We start from the raw sequence: 19,262 nt of genomic DNA, 5'->3' as shown, positions 1-19,262 counted from the left end.
TGGCATGCCGGGTTCAATTCTGCGCTCCCCCACATGCAGCCAGCTGGGTGACCTTGGGCTCGCCACGGCACTGATAAAACTGTTCTGACCGGGCAGTGATATCAGGGCTCTCTCAGCCTCACCCACCCCACAGGGTGTCTGTTGTGGGGAGAGGAATGGGACTGTAAGCCGCTTTGAGCCTCCTTCGGGTAGGGAAAAGCGGCATATAAGAACCAACTCTTCTTCTTCTTCTTCTAATTGATGGCTGGACAAAGTTCTTCTCAGGATGGGCACGGATTTTCTTCCACCATGGCAGATGATGGTGACCACTGATGGAAGCCAGAGAGGCTGGGGCACTAATTGCCAAAACCAGACAGCTACTCTGACGAGGCAGCAGAGGGCAAGGACATGCTCTCCACAGGTGGCCAAAGGGACTCCAGCACACCTTTCCTCCTCTGCCACTGATCAGCAGGGTGCTGAACAAGATATGCAGGGTAGGGGCCAGAGTCATCTTCATTGCCCCCCACTGGCCCAGATGCCCATGGTTCTCCGAGCTGATTCAGATGTCTGAGGTGAAACTGTGGTGTTTGCCACTTCTGAGACCCATCCAACTCCCCGACCCGGCATGGCTCCAGCTGTCTGCCTGGAAGTTGAATGGAACAACCTACACAAGCTAGGCTTCTATCCACAGGTTGTGGACATTATGCTACCTACCAGACAACCGTTCACCAGGTGCACCTACAACCACACCTGGAAAACCTTCCATGGCTGGGCCAGTAAGGCTGGCATCAACCCATTTTGACCAACCGCCAAGGATGAGATAGCAATCCTGTTCGATGGCTGGAAGCACAGACTGCGAACCAACCCTTTGAGACCGCGAGTGGCGGCACTCAATGCAGTACTGGGCTCAGACATAATGTGCTCCCTGTCAAGGGATGTTCATATACGGTGCTTCCTTAGGTGGGATCCCCCCATGCACCTCCCTTAGGCAGGCAAAACTCAAATTCCTGTCCTGGAAGGTTCCATTCCTGATTGCCATCACTTCGGCCAGATGCATATTGGAGCTGGCAGCATTATCCTCTAGAAAGGATCTGCGTATCTTCCAGAAGGAGGCAGTCACCTTGCGGATGGACCCCATTTCACCCCCAAGGTATACTCATGTTTCCACCTGGAGCAACCAGTGGTCCTACCATTGCACCGCCTCAAGCCACAAAATCGAGATGAGAAATCACACCACACACTGGACGTTCACAGGGTGCTCCAAATATACCTCAGCAGGATAGAACCCTTCAGGTGTTCGGATGCCCTGTTCATCTCACCTGGGACAGAAAGGTCTCTTGCACAACCATTGCTTTCAGGGTCAAGGAATGCACCGTCAAGGCTTCCGCGTCTCAAGGAAAATGTCCACCTGGAAAGATCACAGTACATTCCACAAGAGCTGCTGCGTCATTGGTGGCCTTCTCTATCAGGGCTCCGGTGACAGAAACTTCCAGAGCAGCTACATGGTCCTCCTTCTCCTTCTTTGTCAGGCGTTATCTCATCGACCACACAGCCTCAGCTGCAGCTTCCTTCGGGCGATGGGTGCTACAACAGGTGGAACATGATTGATGAAGGCCCAACCTACTCCGGTGTAAACTTGGGTGCAGCTAACCCCTTGGATGACTTCGGCCCACTGAAGGAAAACGAAATCTTGGGCCTTATCTGACGGTTTCCTCTCTTCAGTGAGCCAAAGTCATCCACTTCCCACCCAAGCGAACAGGATCGCAGAAGGGGATGTGGGACACCAGATGAGGCTATCATACGAGGAAGCAGGGACCACAACTGCGCAACAAGGCTTGGACAAGGCTAGAGAGGTCACCCAATGGTCACTCAAGGTGGCTTGGCAAAAATCTGCACTCCAGTTTGCGGCAAACTGTTTGCCCCACCTGAGCGAGCAGAGGTGTGGCCTAACCATCTGGATGACTTTGCCCCACTGCAAAGGAGGGAAGGAACCTTCAGGTGAGGTCTGATGGGTTGTCCCCCCTTTTACCAAGAGCAGGGGTAGTCAAACTGCAGCCCTCCAGATGTCCACGGACTACAATTCCCAGGAGCCCCTGCCAGCGAATGCTGGCAGGGGCTCCTGGGAATTGTAGTCCGTGGACATCTGGAGGGCCGCAGTTTGACTACCCCTGACCAAGAACCTCGTTCCAAGTTTATTCTCCCCGCTCTGAGTAGGCGCTCTGCACAACCAGATTCAGCATATGCAGAGTTGCTGCTTAGAGAAGGGATGAGCATTTACAGCAGATCTCCCCGGCAGCTTTAAGAATCCACCCCTTTCTGGTGACTTCAGCTTATTCACACACCAGGCAGTTTTTAATGTTCTTTTGTCTAAAGGCGTCATCTCTTCTGAACATGTACCTCTAAATGAACGTTACCTTTTGCAGGGCTTTAATGTCTATTTTATGATGATGATGGGATTCGGTGAGATTTGTGCTGGTCTGTGACCATAATCAAGATTGCTTGTTTGGCTCACTGGGGAGGAGTGGGCTGCCTTTGGGCGGCCTTGGTGCAGCTACGATGCAGTGTCTGTTTTCACTTAGAGGAGGATCTCTTTCCCTTCCAGGCGGGATGGCTGTTTTGGGACGCTGGCAGGACGGCTGTGTTGGATGGCAGATGACTGCTCTGCGTGGCAAGTCCTCTGCGTTTCGGACTCCGGGAGCGAGGAAGGCGCACCTGTGGTGGAGGACCGTCCGACTGCCGGCTTGAAGGTCCCTGAAAAGTAAGAGCAGACTGTCCATCCTGCGGCCGGTGGATGGCCCCTGTGTTTTGGGTCCCCAAGCTTCTCTGGCCGCTTGATGTTAGCGTAGCAGCCAGAGATCTCTAGAAATGCAGTGAAATGTCTCCTTTGCCCAACTGCAGCACAGGAATCCGCAGTCTGTGTTTCCTGAATGAAGCCTGCAGAGGAAAAGGTTGGGAAGCCACTGTAGCCCTTGCAATAGCAAATGAGAAAGAGGGCCCTGGGCGCACAGGCACCCACTCACCCATGAACTCCCCCACCCCGCCCCGCCTGCAAGTCACTCTGCATTTTGAACTGAACCGAACCCACCTCAGTGCCCCAGAGTGGTTTTGCCTGGTTGGGTGGGCAGGAGTCAGAGGGGAGAGGCAGAGCCCCACAATCCTCGCTGCTCTGAGCTCCGGCCCAGTTTGCAGGGTGGGCGTCAGTGGAGCGGTTGGCGCATTTTCCGATTCAGCACCCTGCCAAGCAGGTGGAGGTCGGTTTTCCATCCGTGAGTGAGCCGGCGCCCTTTTGCGTCTGTCCAGGAGGCACAGAAGGAAGGTGCTTTTCGTTTCCGCTGAGTTGGACCGGGTGCCGCTCTGAGGGGGTTCGTCTGCTGCAGTGCGATAGCTGGCCCGGGAAGTGGGTCAGCGGGAGTGCTGCAGGAAGCTGCATGCCAGGGCGCTGCGTGGCTCCAAGGACTCTTCCTCTGGGATGGGAGCCGGATGCGAGCAGAGAGTGCAGTCGTTTTCTCTCCATGCTGACCCGGGAACCTGCTGGGAGGCCGGGGGGGGGGCTGCTTGCTCTACCTGGGCAGCTGGCCTGGGATGGGCACTGCCCCCTGAGCCACTGGTCGCCTCTGCAGGTGGTGGCTGTTACCCTCCCTCCGGCTGAAGCCCCGAGGGTGTGGCTGCATGCCAGGCCTGCCGGGGGGTCCGAGGGCTGCCTTTGCCCCCTCTGCCTGGGGGCTCTGTTGGGCAGGCGCAGAGAAGCTGGGCTTGCAGCCTGTGCTAGGAATTCACGCAGGTTTCCAAAGAAATGGCAAATGGGTGTGCCTCATCTGTGGCAGAGGCCAATGAAATGGCTGCCAGAAGACGAGTGGGATGGTTTGCCCAGTTCGCTTCCTGGATGCCTGGAGACTCTGAGCGCCCAAAGGGGTGTGCAGCTGCTGGGTGGGTTTTGGACTTGCCAGAGCTGAAAGACATCTGCCCCTCTGCCCCTCTGCCTTTGGGGTGGGAAGGCCGTATTTGCCAGTCGCTGCCCACCATGCCGCTCTGCCTGGCATCTTGGGACGGGCCAGCTCTTCCCCCTCCGTGCCCACCCTGTCAGGCGAGAATTCTGTCGGGGGAGCAAATGCCTGACTACGTTTAAAGGCAACTGGGCTTCTTTCTAGATTTCCACTGCCTCCCTGATTGAGGACCTCTCTCGGCTCCCTGCCAGCCCACCAGGAGCATCCAGGGCATGCATAAGGGCAGGGAGCAAAGATGGATGCGCTCAGTCAAGGAAGCGGCAGCCCTCAGCCTGCAAGACCGGAGCAAGGCTATTAATGGGAGAGGCCATTTGGGAAGGAACTCCTTGGCAGGGAAGCCGGAAGCCCAGTGTGGGCTGCCGGCACTTAACACACTCAGAAAGCGAGCAAGTTCTAGTTCTAAAAGGAATCTGAGAGTAGAAATGGGTCTGTCGAATGGCGACTGTCGTGAGACTTATGGAGAGGCGCCATGCCTCTGTTCGTGTCCTTGAGCTCTGGGCAGGGACGGATTTGCTCAGGCCTCGTGTGGCCGGGGGATGCCCAAACCACCCAGGAACAATGAAGCAGGACAGTCGCTGCCTTAAAATAGCATGCAAAGGCATGGATAACACTGAGCAGGAAAGAAAATGACACGGGGGGGGGGCACCTTGGGTTGCAGCTCCAGAACAAGAATCTGCCCCAAACCTTGGCCTTAGGCAATGACGAGCACCCTCTAGAGCAGGGGTAGTCAAACAGCGGCCCTCCAGAGGTCCATGGACTACAATTCCCAGGAGCCCCTGCCAGCGAATGCATCATGGCCCCCCCAGGGCTCCCCCCACGGGATCCGTCCCTTAGCCAGCATCTTCTGGGCCGTGTTCTCTCCTGTGCACTCCTGGGTGTTTGGGCTGCCTCATCAGCAAGTATTTTCCAAGCTTTGTGCAGCGCTTGGGACCTCGTCATCCCCCTAGATTTTTGCCAGGGGAAATGTTGCCCGGAAGTTACCCCATTCGGTGCTGAGGACTGCAGTTCTTCTGTGAGGGGGGTTCTGGTGTGCCTTTGGGGAAAGACACAGGCGTCCTGAACCCCCCCCCCCTGTGTGGAATAAGACCCTTTGAAGGAAGAGGGAGGCCTGGAACATCCTATGAGGAAAGGATCCCAGATGTCAGGGGCTTCCCCAAGCACTGAAATACTGAACGCCGAAATCAGGGCGAAATTAGTTGCATGTTGAAAGGCTTGGCCCCGGGGCCGCTTCTGCCGGCTGGGCTGTCTCCTCCTTGAGGGCCTGGCCCAACTCTGCCTAGAATTGGGGATAAGCAGAATGAAGCCAAAGAGACCGCAAGATTGCCCTGCAAACTCTGGGCAGCACAGGCCCTCGATAGCTTCCCCCTCCACGCAGTCACTCTGCAAAGTGCCTTCATTTCCATGGTGTGGACCTCGTCTGCCCTCTGCTGGCCACTGCCTGGCATTCCAAGGGTCTGGGCTTTTCCCCCTCCCCAGGGTGGGTGGCTGGGTGGTGGGCAGGCATGCAGGGGCACAACCCGCACTCTCTTCAGGAGGGCTTTCTGCAAAGGAGCAGCCTCTGAGGAAGTGGCCTCGATCCTGGGAAGCTTCGGCTGTGTGCCTTTCGGGGGCCACCTAAGGCCTTTTGCTTTACGGATCATTTTTCCTCGTCTGAGTAGCCGTCTTTTTCTTTTTCTTTGAATTACATTTTTATATCCCACTCCCAGCACAGCCGGCTCGTGGCGGGTTACACTCAATAAAACATAGCATAAAACATCAATAAAACATCACAACATCATAATAACAGTCTCCCAAGAGTTACGAAATCAATGGGGGTTGTGCAACAAGGTGAGGCTGGCTGTGCGAAGGGAGGCAGGGAGGCAGGGGGCATGTAGGGAGAGGTGAAGCCATGTCCTGTCTGAGACTCTGGCCTCCCTGCCGGGCAAGCAAACATGGGGGAAGAAACAGCCAGGAGTGCATGAGCTCACACACACACTCACACACACACACACATACACTTTTTTGCGGGTGGCTGATTTGTGCTGGTGGTGGCTGGGAAAACTGCAAAAGTCCATGCATACCTCTTTAAGTCAGCTAAGCTAATTCCTGCAACACCCAGCTTGATGTAGAGGCTAGGAGTGCGGACTTCTATTCCGGCGAGCCAGGTTTGATTCCCCGCTCCTCCTCCACATGCAGCCAGCTAGGTGACCTTGGGCTCACCACGGCACTGATGAAGCTGTTCTGACCAAGCAGGAATCTCAGGGCTCTCTCAGCTTCCCCTCCCTCACAGGGTGTCTGTTGTGGGGAAAGGAATGGGAAGGCGACTGTACGCCGCTTTGAGCCTCCTACGAGTAGAGAAAAGCAGCATCTAAGAACCAACTCTTTTTCTTCTCCTCTCAGCCTCACCTGCCTCACAAGGTGTCTGTTGTGGGGAGAGGAAAGGGAAGGTGATTGGAGGGTGCTTTGAGACTCCTCCTCCTCCTCCTCCTCCTTCTTCTTCTTCTTTTGTCCTGAGCTTAATAAAGTCATGTGGGTGTGCAACCTATCCTGGTGACCCTTGATAAGGTGCTGGCTGTCAGGGGCCAGACAAAGGAGTGGGGGTACTGGCAGGCTCAGGGGCAGGGTGGAGACATTCAGACGGGGGGGGGGCATGGAAGATGTGGAAGAATCTTCCCCTTGGTGTCATCTCCAGTGTCTAGTGACAGGGCCCTGTTTGAAGCAGAATCAATACATTCTATGATTCTATGATTCTATTCTATGATTCTGTCAACTGTGTGCCGCTAATGGTTGGTCTTCGCCCCGTTATTTACCTCTTTGTGTTATACTATTTTTTTGTGTTTATTGTGGGGATCATAGAATCATAGAATAATAGAGTTGGAAGGGGCCATACAGGCCATCTAGTCCAACCCCCTGCTCAATGCAGGATCAGCCCAAAGCATCCTAAAGCACCCAAGAAAAGTGTGTATCCAACCTTTACTTGAAGACTGCCAGTGAGGGGGAGCTCACCACCTCCTTAGGCAGCCTATTCCACTGCTGAACTACTCTGACTGTGAAAATTTTTTTCCTGATATCTAGCCTATCTCATTGTACTTGAAGTTCAAACCCATTACTGCGTGTCCTCTCCTCTGCAGCCAGCGGAAACAGCATCCTGCCCTCCTCCAAGTAACAACCTTTCAAATACTTAAAGAGGGCTATCGTGTTACAAAAAATAGAGACATACAAAATACAACATTTCATAAAACTTAGTCTTAATGTTAAGTTACTTTTAAGTATAGACTGTAAAATTTAAATGCAAAAATATAACTTTACAGTAATGCCAGTTCTGCACCCAGTCTGAGGAGAGGGGAGGGGGGGATGTATAAAGATGGCAGCTCCTAACAGAGCAGTGGACTTGGTGAAATCAGGCAGGGAGGCCAGCTGAAATCAGGTGCTCCCGAAGGCCTCAGCCATAGGCCTGGCAGAACAACTCTCTCTTATAGGCCCTGAGGACCTGCCTGTCATTTTCTATATCCCTGCGTGTTGTTGGGGGGCTGCAGGTTTCTGACCCATAAAATGTGTAATAATGCCTTTCCCCCACACGTACCATTTTCTGCCAAACCTCGCAGCCACCTGGGAGAAGTATATAGCTGGTGAAGCCAACAATCATCACAGGGGAATGTGGCACAAAACCTTCCCCACGCAAGAAGGCACCTCCTGTTTTCCAGCTCTCCTTCCTACCGTTCTGCATCGACTACTTCCTCTTCAGCCTTCTGTGTGGAAGCAACCGAGATACGCTGGAGAGGAGGGCTAGAAGTCTGATTGCTGCAGGCTTGACTTGGCAGCGGCCGCTGTGGCTGACGCTGGAGCCCACAAACCCTTGGCTGGAATGGTGAGGTGTATCTGTCTTGTTCCGTACATGGGATGACCTTAAGGCAGGTTTTGTTTTTTTTCTCCTCCAGGTGGTTCCCCTTCCTGACCATGGACAGGGTGGTCCTTTGCCTCCTCCTGTTGATGAGCACAGCTGTGAAGGCCATGCTGTGTCCCACCAGGTGCATGTGCCAGAGCCTCTCCCCATCCTTCACCATCCTCTGCACCAAGACGGGCCTTCTCTTTGTCCCACCCACCATCGACCGGCGGACAGCAGAGCTCCGGCTGATGGACAACTTCATCACGACGCTCCGGCGGAAGGACTTTGCCAACATGACCAACCTGATCCACTTGACGCTGTCCCGAAACACCATTAGCCAGATCATGCCGTATGCATTTTTTGACCTTAAGGGCCTTCATGCTTTACACCTGGATAGTAACAGGCTCACCTATATCCATGAGGATCACTTCAAGGGGCTGTTCAATTTGCGGCACTTGATCCTCGGTAACAATCAGCTGAACTACATTTCTCCTGGATCCTTGGATGATTTCATCGACGTGATTGAGGATCTAGACCTGTCTTATAATAACCTGGTGAACATTCCTTGGGAGACGATCGGAAGGCTGTCCAACGCCAATACCATCAGTTTGGATCATAACCTCATAGATTTTGTCCCCGAAGGAATCTTCTCCAACCTTCACAAGTTGGCTCGGTTGGACATGACATCCAACAAGTTAAAAAAGATCCCCCCAGATCCCCTCTTTTCCCGAATCCCTGTCTATGCCAAACCCAAGGGGTCCCCTTTGTCCTCTTTGGTGCTGAGCTTCGGGGGCAACCCCCTGCACTGCAACTGTGAGCTCGTGTGGCTGAGGCGCCTGACCAGGGAGGACGACCTGGAAACTTGTGCCTCCCCCCCAGAGCTGATGGGTAAGTACTTCTGGTCCATTAAGGAGGAGGAGTTTGTCTGTGAGCCTCCCATGATAACACACAGAACACCCAAACAGGTAGTCCTGGAAGGCCAGAGCATCTCTTTGAAGTGCAAAGCTGTGGGCGACCCAGAGCCATACGTCCGTTGGATCTCACCTGGTGGGAAGCTGGTCTCCAACACTTCCCGGACAATATCCTATGAGAACGGCACCCTGGATATTTTGGAGACATCGGGAGAGGAAAAGGGCGTATTTACTTGCATAGCATCTAACGCTGCAGGAGAGTCCACCGCGCCGGTGGAACTTGTGGTTAATCCGTACCCTCACCTTGCGAACAGCACCAACTGTGATAAAGAAGCGGAACCTGGCCCCTCCGACATCCTGACCTCAGCCAAGTCGAGCTTCCCCAATGAAACCAAATCTTTCCCAGAGAGGAAAGTGGTTGTCGCCGAGCTGACCTCCTCCTCTGCTCTCATCCAGTGGCCTTCTCAGCACCACATCCCAGGAATACGGATGTTCCAGATCCAGTATAATAGCTCAGTGGATGACATCCTGGTCTACAGGTAACTGTTGCGCGTGTCTCTTGTGCTACCGCCAAGTAAGATAACAGCTCAAGGTTGAAGCAGGCGAGAGTACTCTGGAATGGATGCCCAGAGGTGGATGTGATTCCCAATGACTGCCCAAGAGGGGGTGGGGAATCTGCATGGGAGGGGGCTTTCTCCCAGGCCCCTCCTTTCTTTGGTCTGTCTGCCTCTTCTCGTCCCTGTCCACCGCTTGAGGCACAGATGTGGCTATGTGTGTGTCTTCATGCATGAACTGCTTTACGCACAGCTTCTCTGGCCAGCTGTCTGGAGCTGAGTCAGGAGTTTCTTGTGAGTGCATGGATTAAGCCATCAGGGGTAGTCCAATGACCTCACTCAAGCTATCCAAATAGATATTTGTCTTGGCTCTTCCTGCCTCTTCCTGGTAGGCAGGAGGCAGGTTACAATTTTCCCTTGTGTTCCCATAAAGGAAGTTCATCTCCTCTTAGCCTGAATTCTGAGGAGTTTATTGCTTTGTTCCCAGGAAATGATGCTTTTTTTTTTTTTAAAGATCAGGGCCTTTCTGAGGGTTCAAGTATCCTTCACATTACATTAGGGGCTGGAGAAGGCTTAGTCCCCATAGCAGGAAAGCGTCCAAAGAGGGCATTGCTGGCGCCAAAGCACAGGGCTTTTTATTGTCAAGAATTGAGGGTGTTTATTGTATAAGGAATTCCATATTGTGAAAGTTAGACACTGTTTTGTAAGTTAGAAACTTAGAAACTGTTTTGTGATCACTGTTAGAAACTGTTTTGTAATCACTGATGAAGTGATTGAAAACAAGTATTGCTTTAATCCGGGGACTTTTGGCATCTTGATCTGGTTGATACATCAGTAAAAGAGACCAAAAACAATTCAGAAAGTTGTTGTACAACAAGTGTCGGTCCTTTTTCTTCTTTTTTCATACTTTGGTCGACCGCTAGAACTTCATTTGGGACCTTTCAAAAAATAGGCAGAATGCCTCAATTTCATTTCTCATGCATGATAATTTTCACTTTGAAAACTTGGAAAGCATGCTTTTGGGGCCAAAAGTTAATGCCAGTAGATATGTGTGTTTCGGTGTTGGAGGTTGGCCAGGCTGCCTGGATGCATGTTGCCCAAACTTTCAGGTCCATATGACTGTTGGATTGAGGAACCCACATGGGCACGGCTAGCTCATTAGTTCCATAAACTACCTCTAAGGGGGCAACCCAATCATCCTGCTGGTAGTTGACAAAGCACCAGAGGTATTGTTCCAGAACCTGGTTAACTCTCAGTTTGTCCATTAGTCTCTGGGTAGTAGCCTGAACTTGCTTGACCCCCAGCAATGTCAGGAGCTTGGCAATGAACTGTGACCCGTTGTCTGAAATTAACTTGTGGGGCAAACCATGCAATTTGTACACATGCTGGACAAACATGGAAGCCATTTTCTGGGCCATGGGGAGGGAGGAACAGGACATGAAATGGGCTTGCTTGGAAAACAGGTCCACAACCACCCAGCCATGGCTGGGAAGAAGATCCATGATGAAGTCCATGGAGATGTCCCTCCAGGGGGCGACTGGGGTCTCTAAAGGATGCAGAAGCCCCTGTGGCTTACCTCCCACCATTTTGGATGTGAGACACGTTGGGCAACCCTGCACGTAAGCTTCCACATCCTTACGCAGGGAAGGCCACCAGTAATGTCACTGTGCCAGGTGGTTGTTGTTGTTGTTAGGTGCGAAGTCGTGTACGACCCATCGCGACCCCATGGACAATGATCCTCCAGGCCTTCCTGTCCTCTACCATTCCCCAGAGTCCATTTAAGTTTGCACCGACTCCTTCAGTGACTCCGTCCGGTTTTTATAAAACCAAAGTGACCTTCTGGCCATGAATCGTGGCATAATTTCAAAACTTCAGGCCGGGCCGTTGCGTGAATTTGCCTTTGCAAAAGAGCCCTTCCCATTCCTCCAAGCTTGGGCAGAGTTTGGGAAACTCATCATCCCCCCCAAATCCTTTTGGAGCCACCCACTGGGCAGGAGTTGTAGAGCTGCTCCCACTCCCGCTGCCTGGCTTTGTGTCACTGCTGCAAGCCCCAGATGGGTGGGTGTGAAGACAGAGCTAACAACGGTCTCTGCCTTGCTTTTGTGCTGTGGAAGACAGGACAAGGCATCAGCCAGAAAGTTACTTGAGAGAGAAGGAGAACCAGGAAAAGAATTCTGCCCACCTGCTCTGCTTGGCAGACAGTTTTCTTGGTTGCTGCAGAGCCTGTAAGTTCTTGTGATCAGTCCAGGGACCCCTCCAACCAGTGGCGCCAAGTTGTGAGGGCTACCTTCATGGTAGCTGCCTCCTTTTCCCAGATAGCCCAATTCCTCATATTGAACTTCTTTGACAGGTACACACAGGGGTACACCTGCCGATCCTCCCCACGTCCCCATAATCGTGCCATTTGAATCAGCTTGCACCACAAAGGGCTGGGCGGGGTTAGCATGGCAGAGGATGGGTTTGGTGGTAAAAAATACACTTGAGCTCCTCGGAAGCCCGCTAACACTCAGCAGTGCATTGGAGCCATGCCCTGGGCTGCTTCGCCCCCCACTCCTCCCCCTTTGGCCTTTAGCAGATCTGCGAGGGGGAGGGCAACCTGTGCAAACCGTGGGAGGAAATTACGATAGAAATTTATAAAGCCTAAGCCAGGTACGAGGTTGAGCCACACTTAGTAAGTCACATACTTTGGCCAGGTCCATACTTAACCTTTGTGGGGACACACAATAGCCCAGAAAGTCCAAGCTTTCTTTATGGAATTCACACTTGGAAAGTTTTGTATACAGATTGGTGGGCCTGGAGCCTTTTCAACAGCTCTCGTACCAGGCGCACATGTTCGTCCCTCATTCTTGAATAAATCAAGACATCGCCAAGATAAACCAGGACCCCCTCGTACTACAGATCATCCAAGATATCATTTATGAGATTCATGAATACTCCTGGAGCACTACAGAGTCCAAATGGCATAATGAGGTACTCAAACTGTCCCAGACGGGTGTTGAATGCCGTAAGATGCTCATGACCCCGTTTTATCCTCACTCTGTATTAAGCCTCCCTCAGGTCAAGTTTGGTAAAGATCCTACCCAACCTTAGCTGCCCCAAGAGATCTTTTATAAGTGGCAGAGGATATATATTTGAAGTGGAAATGGCACTGAGTACAAATCAGTACAAAACCTTTTTCTTTATAAACAGTGCTGGAGCCACCATGTGCGACATGGCAGGGCAGATAAAACACCAGGCTAGGTTTTTATCTAAAAACATCTGCAGCTCTCCCACCTCCTGCAGACTCATAGAATAAATCTTGACCTTTGGTAAGGGCCCCCACAGTTTCAACTCAATAGTGCAGTCTGTCTTGGGGGGGGGGGTGTCACACTCCCATCCCTCAAACACATCCCTCAAATCTCAGCACTCTTTGAGCATAGCTGCCCACTCTTTACAGCTCAGCCCTGCATGTTCAGTCCTCGGGACCGTTGCTGTGTTGGCAGTGTTCCTGGGGGCTCCCCCACGGGGTTGCTGAGCAGCAGTGCGCCTGACACTCCAGATCATTCAAAGTCAGTACTTGGGACTGCCAGAAGACACTAGGATCGTGCTGCCAGAGCCAGTCCAGCCCCAGGACAAATGGGAAGGCCACCCGCCGGTGCCACTATGGTCTGGATTCTGTTCCAGTCATCCTCAATGTCTATTTAAAGGGGAGCCATCTGATGTGCATCAGCCCCCCCCCCCCGCCTTTGAAAGACACCCCTCCATTTGGGCAAAGTGGTCTTTTCACCTCCACCATTCCCACTCCCAGCTCCTGGACCATCTCAGGACTAAGTAAAGTCTGGGTGCACTCACAGTCCAGCACTCCTTGGACCTGGACCCCGACACTCATCTCCAGGTTGGAAAGAGTCATGGGAAATAGCAAGAGAGGGATGTGACTCACCGATCTCAAACCCCCGGATGGGACCTGCCGGAGGGGCTGTCTCACAGCAGGTTGGCCCTGTTTCCTGCCAGGTTGTGAATCTCAGTTGCTACCTCCTCAGACTCCTCAGAAAATGGTGGCACCAGATGCTCTACCAGCAGTGTCAGTAGCACCTTACCGAGCCACCTTACTTTTGATCCCCAGGTGTGGTGGGTGGCTTCTTTGGGCACAGCGAGGAGCCCCGCCTTGGTCCAATCACCCAGCTCCCAGTCATAGGCTGTGGCACCTTCCAGGCTGTTCTGCAGGCATCAATTGAGTTCTGCTGCATCTGAAAGGGGCATGCACTGGGTTTCAGTTTTCCAATCTGCACCGGTGCACTTTCTTGCTGTTTCCCCAGCATGCTGAGCCTCCACCATTCCCACAATCTGGAATCGAGTCTCAGTCTCCCCTGTGAGATGCACCCATCCCAGCAGGAGGGCGGGGTTTGCCTGCCCCATACATTGCCACAGGAGGTCGGCGCGCAGTCCCTCACTGAAAAACTGGGCCTTGGTGGTCAAGCGGCAGAACTCAGTGGCATACTGGGACACTGTATTAGTCCCCTGATGCTCTTAGATGATGTCTGTTTGCAAAAGGTCTTCCAAGTGCAGCTGCAAGGCTTGCATAAACTGAACATAGTTCAGGAACTCCGGGGCATCCAGGTCATGAAGCCCCACATACCAGACTGCCGCCTCTTTCTCTGGGAATGTGCCCATGTGGTGCACTCACAATACCCTGTCAGGGAAGAGGTGGCTGCAGTCATCCATATAGGCTTGAACCTTGACGAGGAAGAATGACAGCTTCTCTGCTGAGCCATCAAAATAGGTGCGGAGTTTCCACGGCTCTTGTTATCTGCTGGGGGTGGGGACTGGGGCTGCTGGTCCAGTGGCACTTTCCCCCACTTGGGGGGCCACAATAGCAGTGGTAGCCACCTCCATGGCCACGGCCAAGGTTCTGGCTTCCTCCTCTGTTTCGTCTGCATATTGCCCCAGGACAGGTGTATACCCTTCCTTTCTCTTCCTTCCCCAGAAACAGCATTGCTATCACCCCCAACGCATTGTCCAGCTGGGCTTTTAATTGCTGTTTCGTCTCAAGGAATTCCTGACACAGCATTGTTTCCACATCAGGGTGGCTGTTTTCTATGTGGCCCCCTGAGCGTTCAGCCACGTAAAGCCCTTCTTCCAGGTCAGGGTGCTCACCACAAGGGTGGACATGTAGCGGGGCAGCTTGGGCCCCACTCCTCAGTCCTGGATGAGAGGTGTTTTCCCACCCCCTTTGCCCGGAGCTTTGGAATCTGAGTCCTTCCGTAGATATGTAGGTCGAATGGGGGGGGGGGTCAAAACCCATTAGGTGAGTTTCGACAAACTATGAGGGTCTTCAGTTATCCAGAAAAGCAAACTCTTGATTAGAAGCAAAAGATTTCATTTATTGAGTAAGAAAGCCCACTCAGCAAGGCATTGCCAAAACTGAGGGAAATATCTGGGCATTTAGCCCCGGCCCTGCTCCCCCACCCTGTGGGGATCCAGAGAAGAGGTACAGGAAATGGGGGGGAGGGAGAATGCAAGAAAGAGCATCAGGGCAATAAAGGTGTCAAAGGCAGACAGACTCACAACTAGGCTTCTGGATTATAGAAAGCTTTATTGGAAGTAGTTCTGAACACTCTAACGTCTTTAGTCGCTTCTGGTGAATAATTGGCCAGTACACAGTTATAACAGGCATTTCCCGCCCAGTTTGCAACAATTCCCTGGGGGTTACATCCCTCCACTTCCTCCAGCCCAGGTGCCCTCCCGGGCGCCCATCCAACTCCCCACCAAGCTGTCACGGCCTTGGATGGCAGACAAGCCTCCCCGCAGACAACAAAATACAGAAGAGACCTTTGGAACCATAAAACACAGCTAGCAGAAATAACACAGGATTGTGAGAACCAGGCCTAGTCCATAAAAGGTATATAAAAGGTTATACAAACAACATACTACCAGGGCAAAATGGGGTTACTTCGGTTATCAATAAATCATGGCAGAGATCAGAGGAGCTGATCCTGACATTCTGCCCCCCTGACGTCAACTCCCCCTCATATGTCTAGGTATTCTGATCTGCTACCAATAAAGCTTTCTATTAACCCAGAAGAGAATTACTAGTCTGTCTGGACCTGACAAAAGGGCAATAAAGGGCAATAAAGAGAACAATAAAGAGACAGGACAGGTCGGCCACAACCCACACAGGACTAGCACTCTTAAAATATCCAGCTAAATAAACAACCTTAAATAATGGCAGAAACAACAGGATTCTGCCATCTCCCCCCCCCCTTCCTTGCTCTTTCAAAAGGACGCAGGTCCCCCCCTCCGGTTCTGTGGAGATAAGGGAGGGGCGACTAATCACTTTCTAACCTTCATTCAAATGCTAATTAGCCTAGCCAGGGGAAAAGAGGCTTCTTCTCCCCAGATTCTCCTGGTTAAACACAGGAGCTTCCTATGGGAGGGGACAAAGAGGCCTATCTGCTGCTGACCCCAGGAAGGGGGTCTCTTTCACCTGCTGACCATCAACTGTAGGAGCTTGCTTTGACTTAAGGGAGGAGGTGAGCAGCCATCTGGCCATCAGTCGCCAGCTGGATAGGGGCGGGTCGGCAGTGTTGGTTCTTCGGGACCTGTCGTCCGCTTTTGACACCGTGAACCACGACCTGTTGGTCCACCGCCTCACCAAAACGGGGATACGGGGCACAGCTTTATGCTGGATATGCTCCTTTCTCCAGGACCGGACCCAGAGGGTAGCAGTGGGGGATGAGCTCTCGCGCTCCTACATTACTTCCTTGTGGAGTCCCACAGGGCGCGGTCCTCTCCCCCACATTGTTCAACGTCTTCATGCGCCCTCTGGCCCAACTGGTATGGAGTTTTGGGCTGGGTTGCCATCAGTACGCTGATGACACCCAGCTCTATCTCCTCATGGCCGGCCGCCCGGACTCTCCCCCGGAACCATTTGCCAGATGTTTGGAAGCGGTGACAGAATGGTTCGAGCAGAGTCGCCTGAAACTCCACCCCTCCAAGACGGAGGTCCTGTGGCTGGGATGTAGGGGGCGAGACCAGGAAGCGCACTTACCCACCCTGGGAGGGACGCACCTTACCATCGCGCCCCAGGCCAGGAATCTGGGGGTAACCATCGATACCTCCCTGACTATGGAGGCGCAGGTCAAGAGAGTAGCGGGCCAGGCATTCTTCCAGCTCCACCAGGCCCGACTACTAGCTCCCTACCTGTCCCCCGAACACCTAGCCACAGTGATCCATGCAACGGTCTCCTCCAGAATAGATTTCTGTAACTCGCTCTACGCGGGCCTTCCCTTGTCCTTGATCCGGAAACTTCAGCTAGTGCAAACCGCAGCTGCCAGGGTCCTCACCGGTACACCTTGGAGGGCCCACATCCAGCCAGTGCTGAGGCAGCTGCATTGGTTGCCAATCGCTGCCCGGATCCAGTTCAAGGTTTTGGTTCTAACCTTCAAGGCTTTATGCGAGTTGGGACCCACATACCTGAGGGACCGCCTATCGCCCTATGCCCCCCCGCAGGGCCTTACGTTCTGTGGGAGAAAATCTGCTGGTCGTTCCCAGCCCTAGGGAAGCACTCCTGGCCTCGACCAGGGCCAGGGCCTTTTTGGTCCTGGCCCCTGCCTGGTGGAATGAGCTCCCGGGAGAGCTGCGGGCCTTGCGAGATCGTCCATCGTTTCGCAGGGCCTGCAAGACGGAGCTCTTCCGCCAGGTTTATGGTTGAGGCCAAGGCTAACATCTAGGCCCCCCCGGGACCCAGGACCTGGGATTGGGATTGAGGATTGGTACCATCAGTATCCCCTCCCCACCTGCTAGTAGGAGGAGGGAGAAGTTGATTAGTTGATTAGCCGATCTTGCCAGGTTAGCTTGCTAACTAATAAGGAACTGTAGCTGTTGTTAACGGATTTTAATGGATTTTATTGGGGTTTAAAATGTTGTAACCCGCCACGAACCGCAAGGGAGTGGGGGGGAAATAAATCGAATAATAATAATAATAATAATAATAATAATAATAATAATAATAATAATAATCTTGAACCATCAGATAGGGTATGTTTTAGCAAAGGCACAGAAGGATTGCGTTTCATCCACTTTCTTTGGATTCTTGCTTAACTCTGTGCTGTTCTAAAGAGATGCTTATGAACCTTGTTCCTTATTAGTCCTTTAGACATTTGAAGCTGGCCGTGACACTTTGAGCTCCCCCATCTCAGAAATGCTAATCCAGAGGAAGGTCAGGGGAGGGAGCTTGGCAAGCAGCTCTTCCTCTGCAGGGAATTGTCAGAACTAGAGAAATTCAGGAAGGATATGTTGGCCATCAGTTGCTAAGAACCACGGGCTGTACCATGCGTACTTATGCACTGGGGAAGGGGAGAAGGCGATAGGCAGGGAATGTTGTTTCTTTGTTCGCTGCCCACTTCGGCAAGACTCTTCTGGTATTCTCCTGCTTGGGATTTCCAGCTGGTACATTCCTGTTTTTGCATGCAGGTCAGTGAATGAACTGGGGGCCCTGAGTTGCCTTGCAAGGAAGGTGGGATTCTTGGGGGCCACACCGTGTGTCCTGCCAGAGAGAGGGCAAGGCTGGTTGCTATGGAAGGTCTCACCCCATGAGAGATGTGGCTGGAGCGGCGGAGCTAGGGGGTTATTGTGTGCTGCTTCCGCCATCTTGCTGTTGCTATTGTTTTAGTAGTAGGTTGTTTTAACTGGGGCTCGGGATGTTTTATTGTTGATATTGATTCTTGTATTTATTGTTTTATTGTGAGCCGCCTCAGCCGGCAGCTGCCAGCCGAGGCAGGATATAAATATAAAAATAAATAAATACATAAATAAGTAGAGGGGTCCCCTGCTGTGTCTGCTACAGACCAGCCTGCTTGTTCCTGTCGCCCTTTCAAGGATCGTTCGCGGAAGCCCTCGTGCTTCTCTGGCATTGACGGGATCTGCTTCCCCTGCAGGATGATTCCGGCCACCAGCAAGTCCTTCTTCCTAGCTGATCTGATCGCCGGCCGTGACTATGACCTTTGCGTCCTCGCCGTTTACGAAGACAGCGTGACGTCCCTGACGGCCACCGCAGTGTTGGGGTGTGTGCAGTTCACCACGGAAGAGCAATACAGGCAGTGCAGATCTCTCCACGCCCAGTTCCTGGGCGGAACGATGATCATCATCATCGGAGGCATCATCGTGGCCTCCGTTCTGGTCTTCATCTTCATCCTCCTGATGAAGTACAAGATTTACACCAACCATCACAAACATAAGAACACTAAAGTGATCAATGTCTGTTCTCAAACCAACGGCAGCCAAAGGGGCTCCATGGCTCATTCCAGCTCCAAAGTGGTGGAGGGGCACATGAGTCTACACCATGAATGCTCAGGAATGCCTGCCAAGGGCAGGACAGGGAGGGACCGAGAGGGCGAGAGAGCAACCCCCACAGACGCTGCTGCTGCTGCTTCTTTATGAAATGGAGCATGGTTTCTGTAGTCTCCCCTGCCGGTTGTGGAGGGCAGGGTCCTGCAGAACAAGGCACGGCGGTTGTCTTTTATGCTTCACTACTATTGTCTATTTTTAAGATCAGATGGTTTAAAAATATTTTTTTAATCTGTAAATGTTCTTGCATTCTTACCTATTTTTGTTGCACTATATTAAATATAAAGTGTGTTATTTCCAAGGGTTCTCTATGGGTGTTTTCCTAGCATACCCAGGGCAAAGTCAGCATCAAAAGGGGCCTCTGCCACAAGATGGCTCAGGGGCACATCAGGAATAAATATACTGGCCAGATCCTGGGTAGAAAGAAGGACATGAGAGGAAGGGACTGCCGCCAGGTAAGGATGTGTCAAACGGTGGAGTTGGGAGAGGCTGGAGGTCTTTTTCGTCCCGTTACCTACTCGTTTTAGGAAACCCAACAGGACAGCTTTTCTGACAGGCGGGTGTCTACAGACCCTGCACTGAGACAAAGCTCTCCCTTCTTGCTGTCTTGATCTCACCACTAGAA

The 19,262-nt window shown here is 52.5% G+C and overlaps 1 protein-coding gene across 3 annotated transcripts in view; it reads left to right on the top strand.

The window, feature by feature from the left end:
• Window positions 1–18,938, top strand: part of LOC143828288 (leucine-rich repeat and fibronectin type III domain-containing protein 1-like protein) — a 46,538-nt gene extending 27,600 nt beyond the window's left edge. For all 3 annotated transcript variants that reach the window (XM_077318604.1, XM_077318605.1, XM_077318606.1), the window contains exons 2-4: window positions 2,582–2,737; window positions 7,901–9,298; window positions 18,229–18,938. In XM_077318604.1, coding sequence (XP_077174719.1) covers window positions 2,582–2,737; window positions 7,901–9,298; window positions 18,229–18,730 — 2,056 coding nt within the window. In that variant the 3' untranslated portion in view covers window positions 18,731–18,938. The remainder of the gene's footprint in view (window positions 1–2,581; window positions 2,738–7,900; window positions 9,299–18,228) is intronic.
• Window positions 18,939–19,262: the final 324 nt, after the last annotated feature.

This window comes from Paroedura picta, unplaced genomic scaffold, assembly GCF_049243985.1.
Source record: "Paroedura picta isolate Pp20150507F unplaced genomic scaffold, Ppicta_v3.0 Ppicta_v3_sca21, whole genome shotgun sequence".
Classification (NCBI taxonomy): domain Eukaryota; kingdom Metazoa; phylum Chordata; class Lepidosauria; order Squamata; family Gekkonidae; genus Paroedura; species Paroedura picta.
Note: the sequence above shows the minus strand (reverse complement) of the source record. Positions and strands in the feature narration are given on the sequence as shown.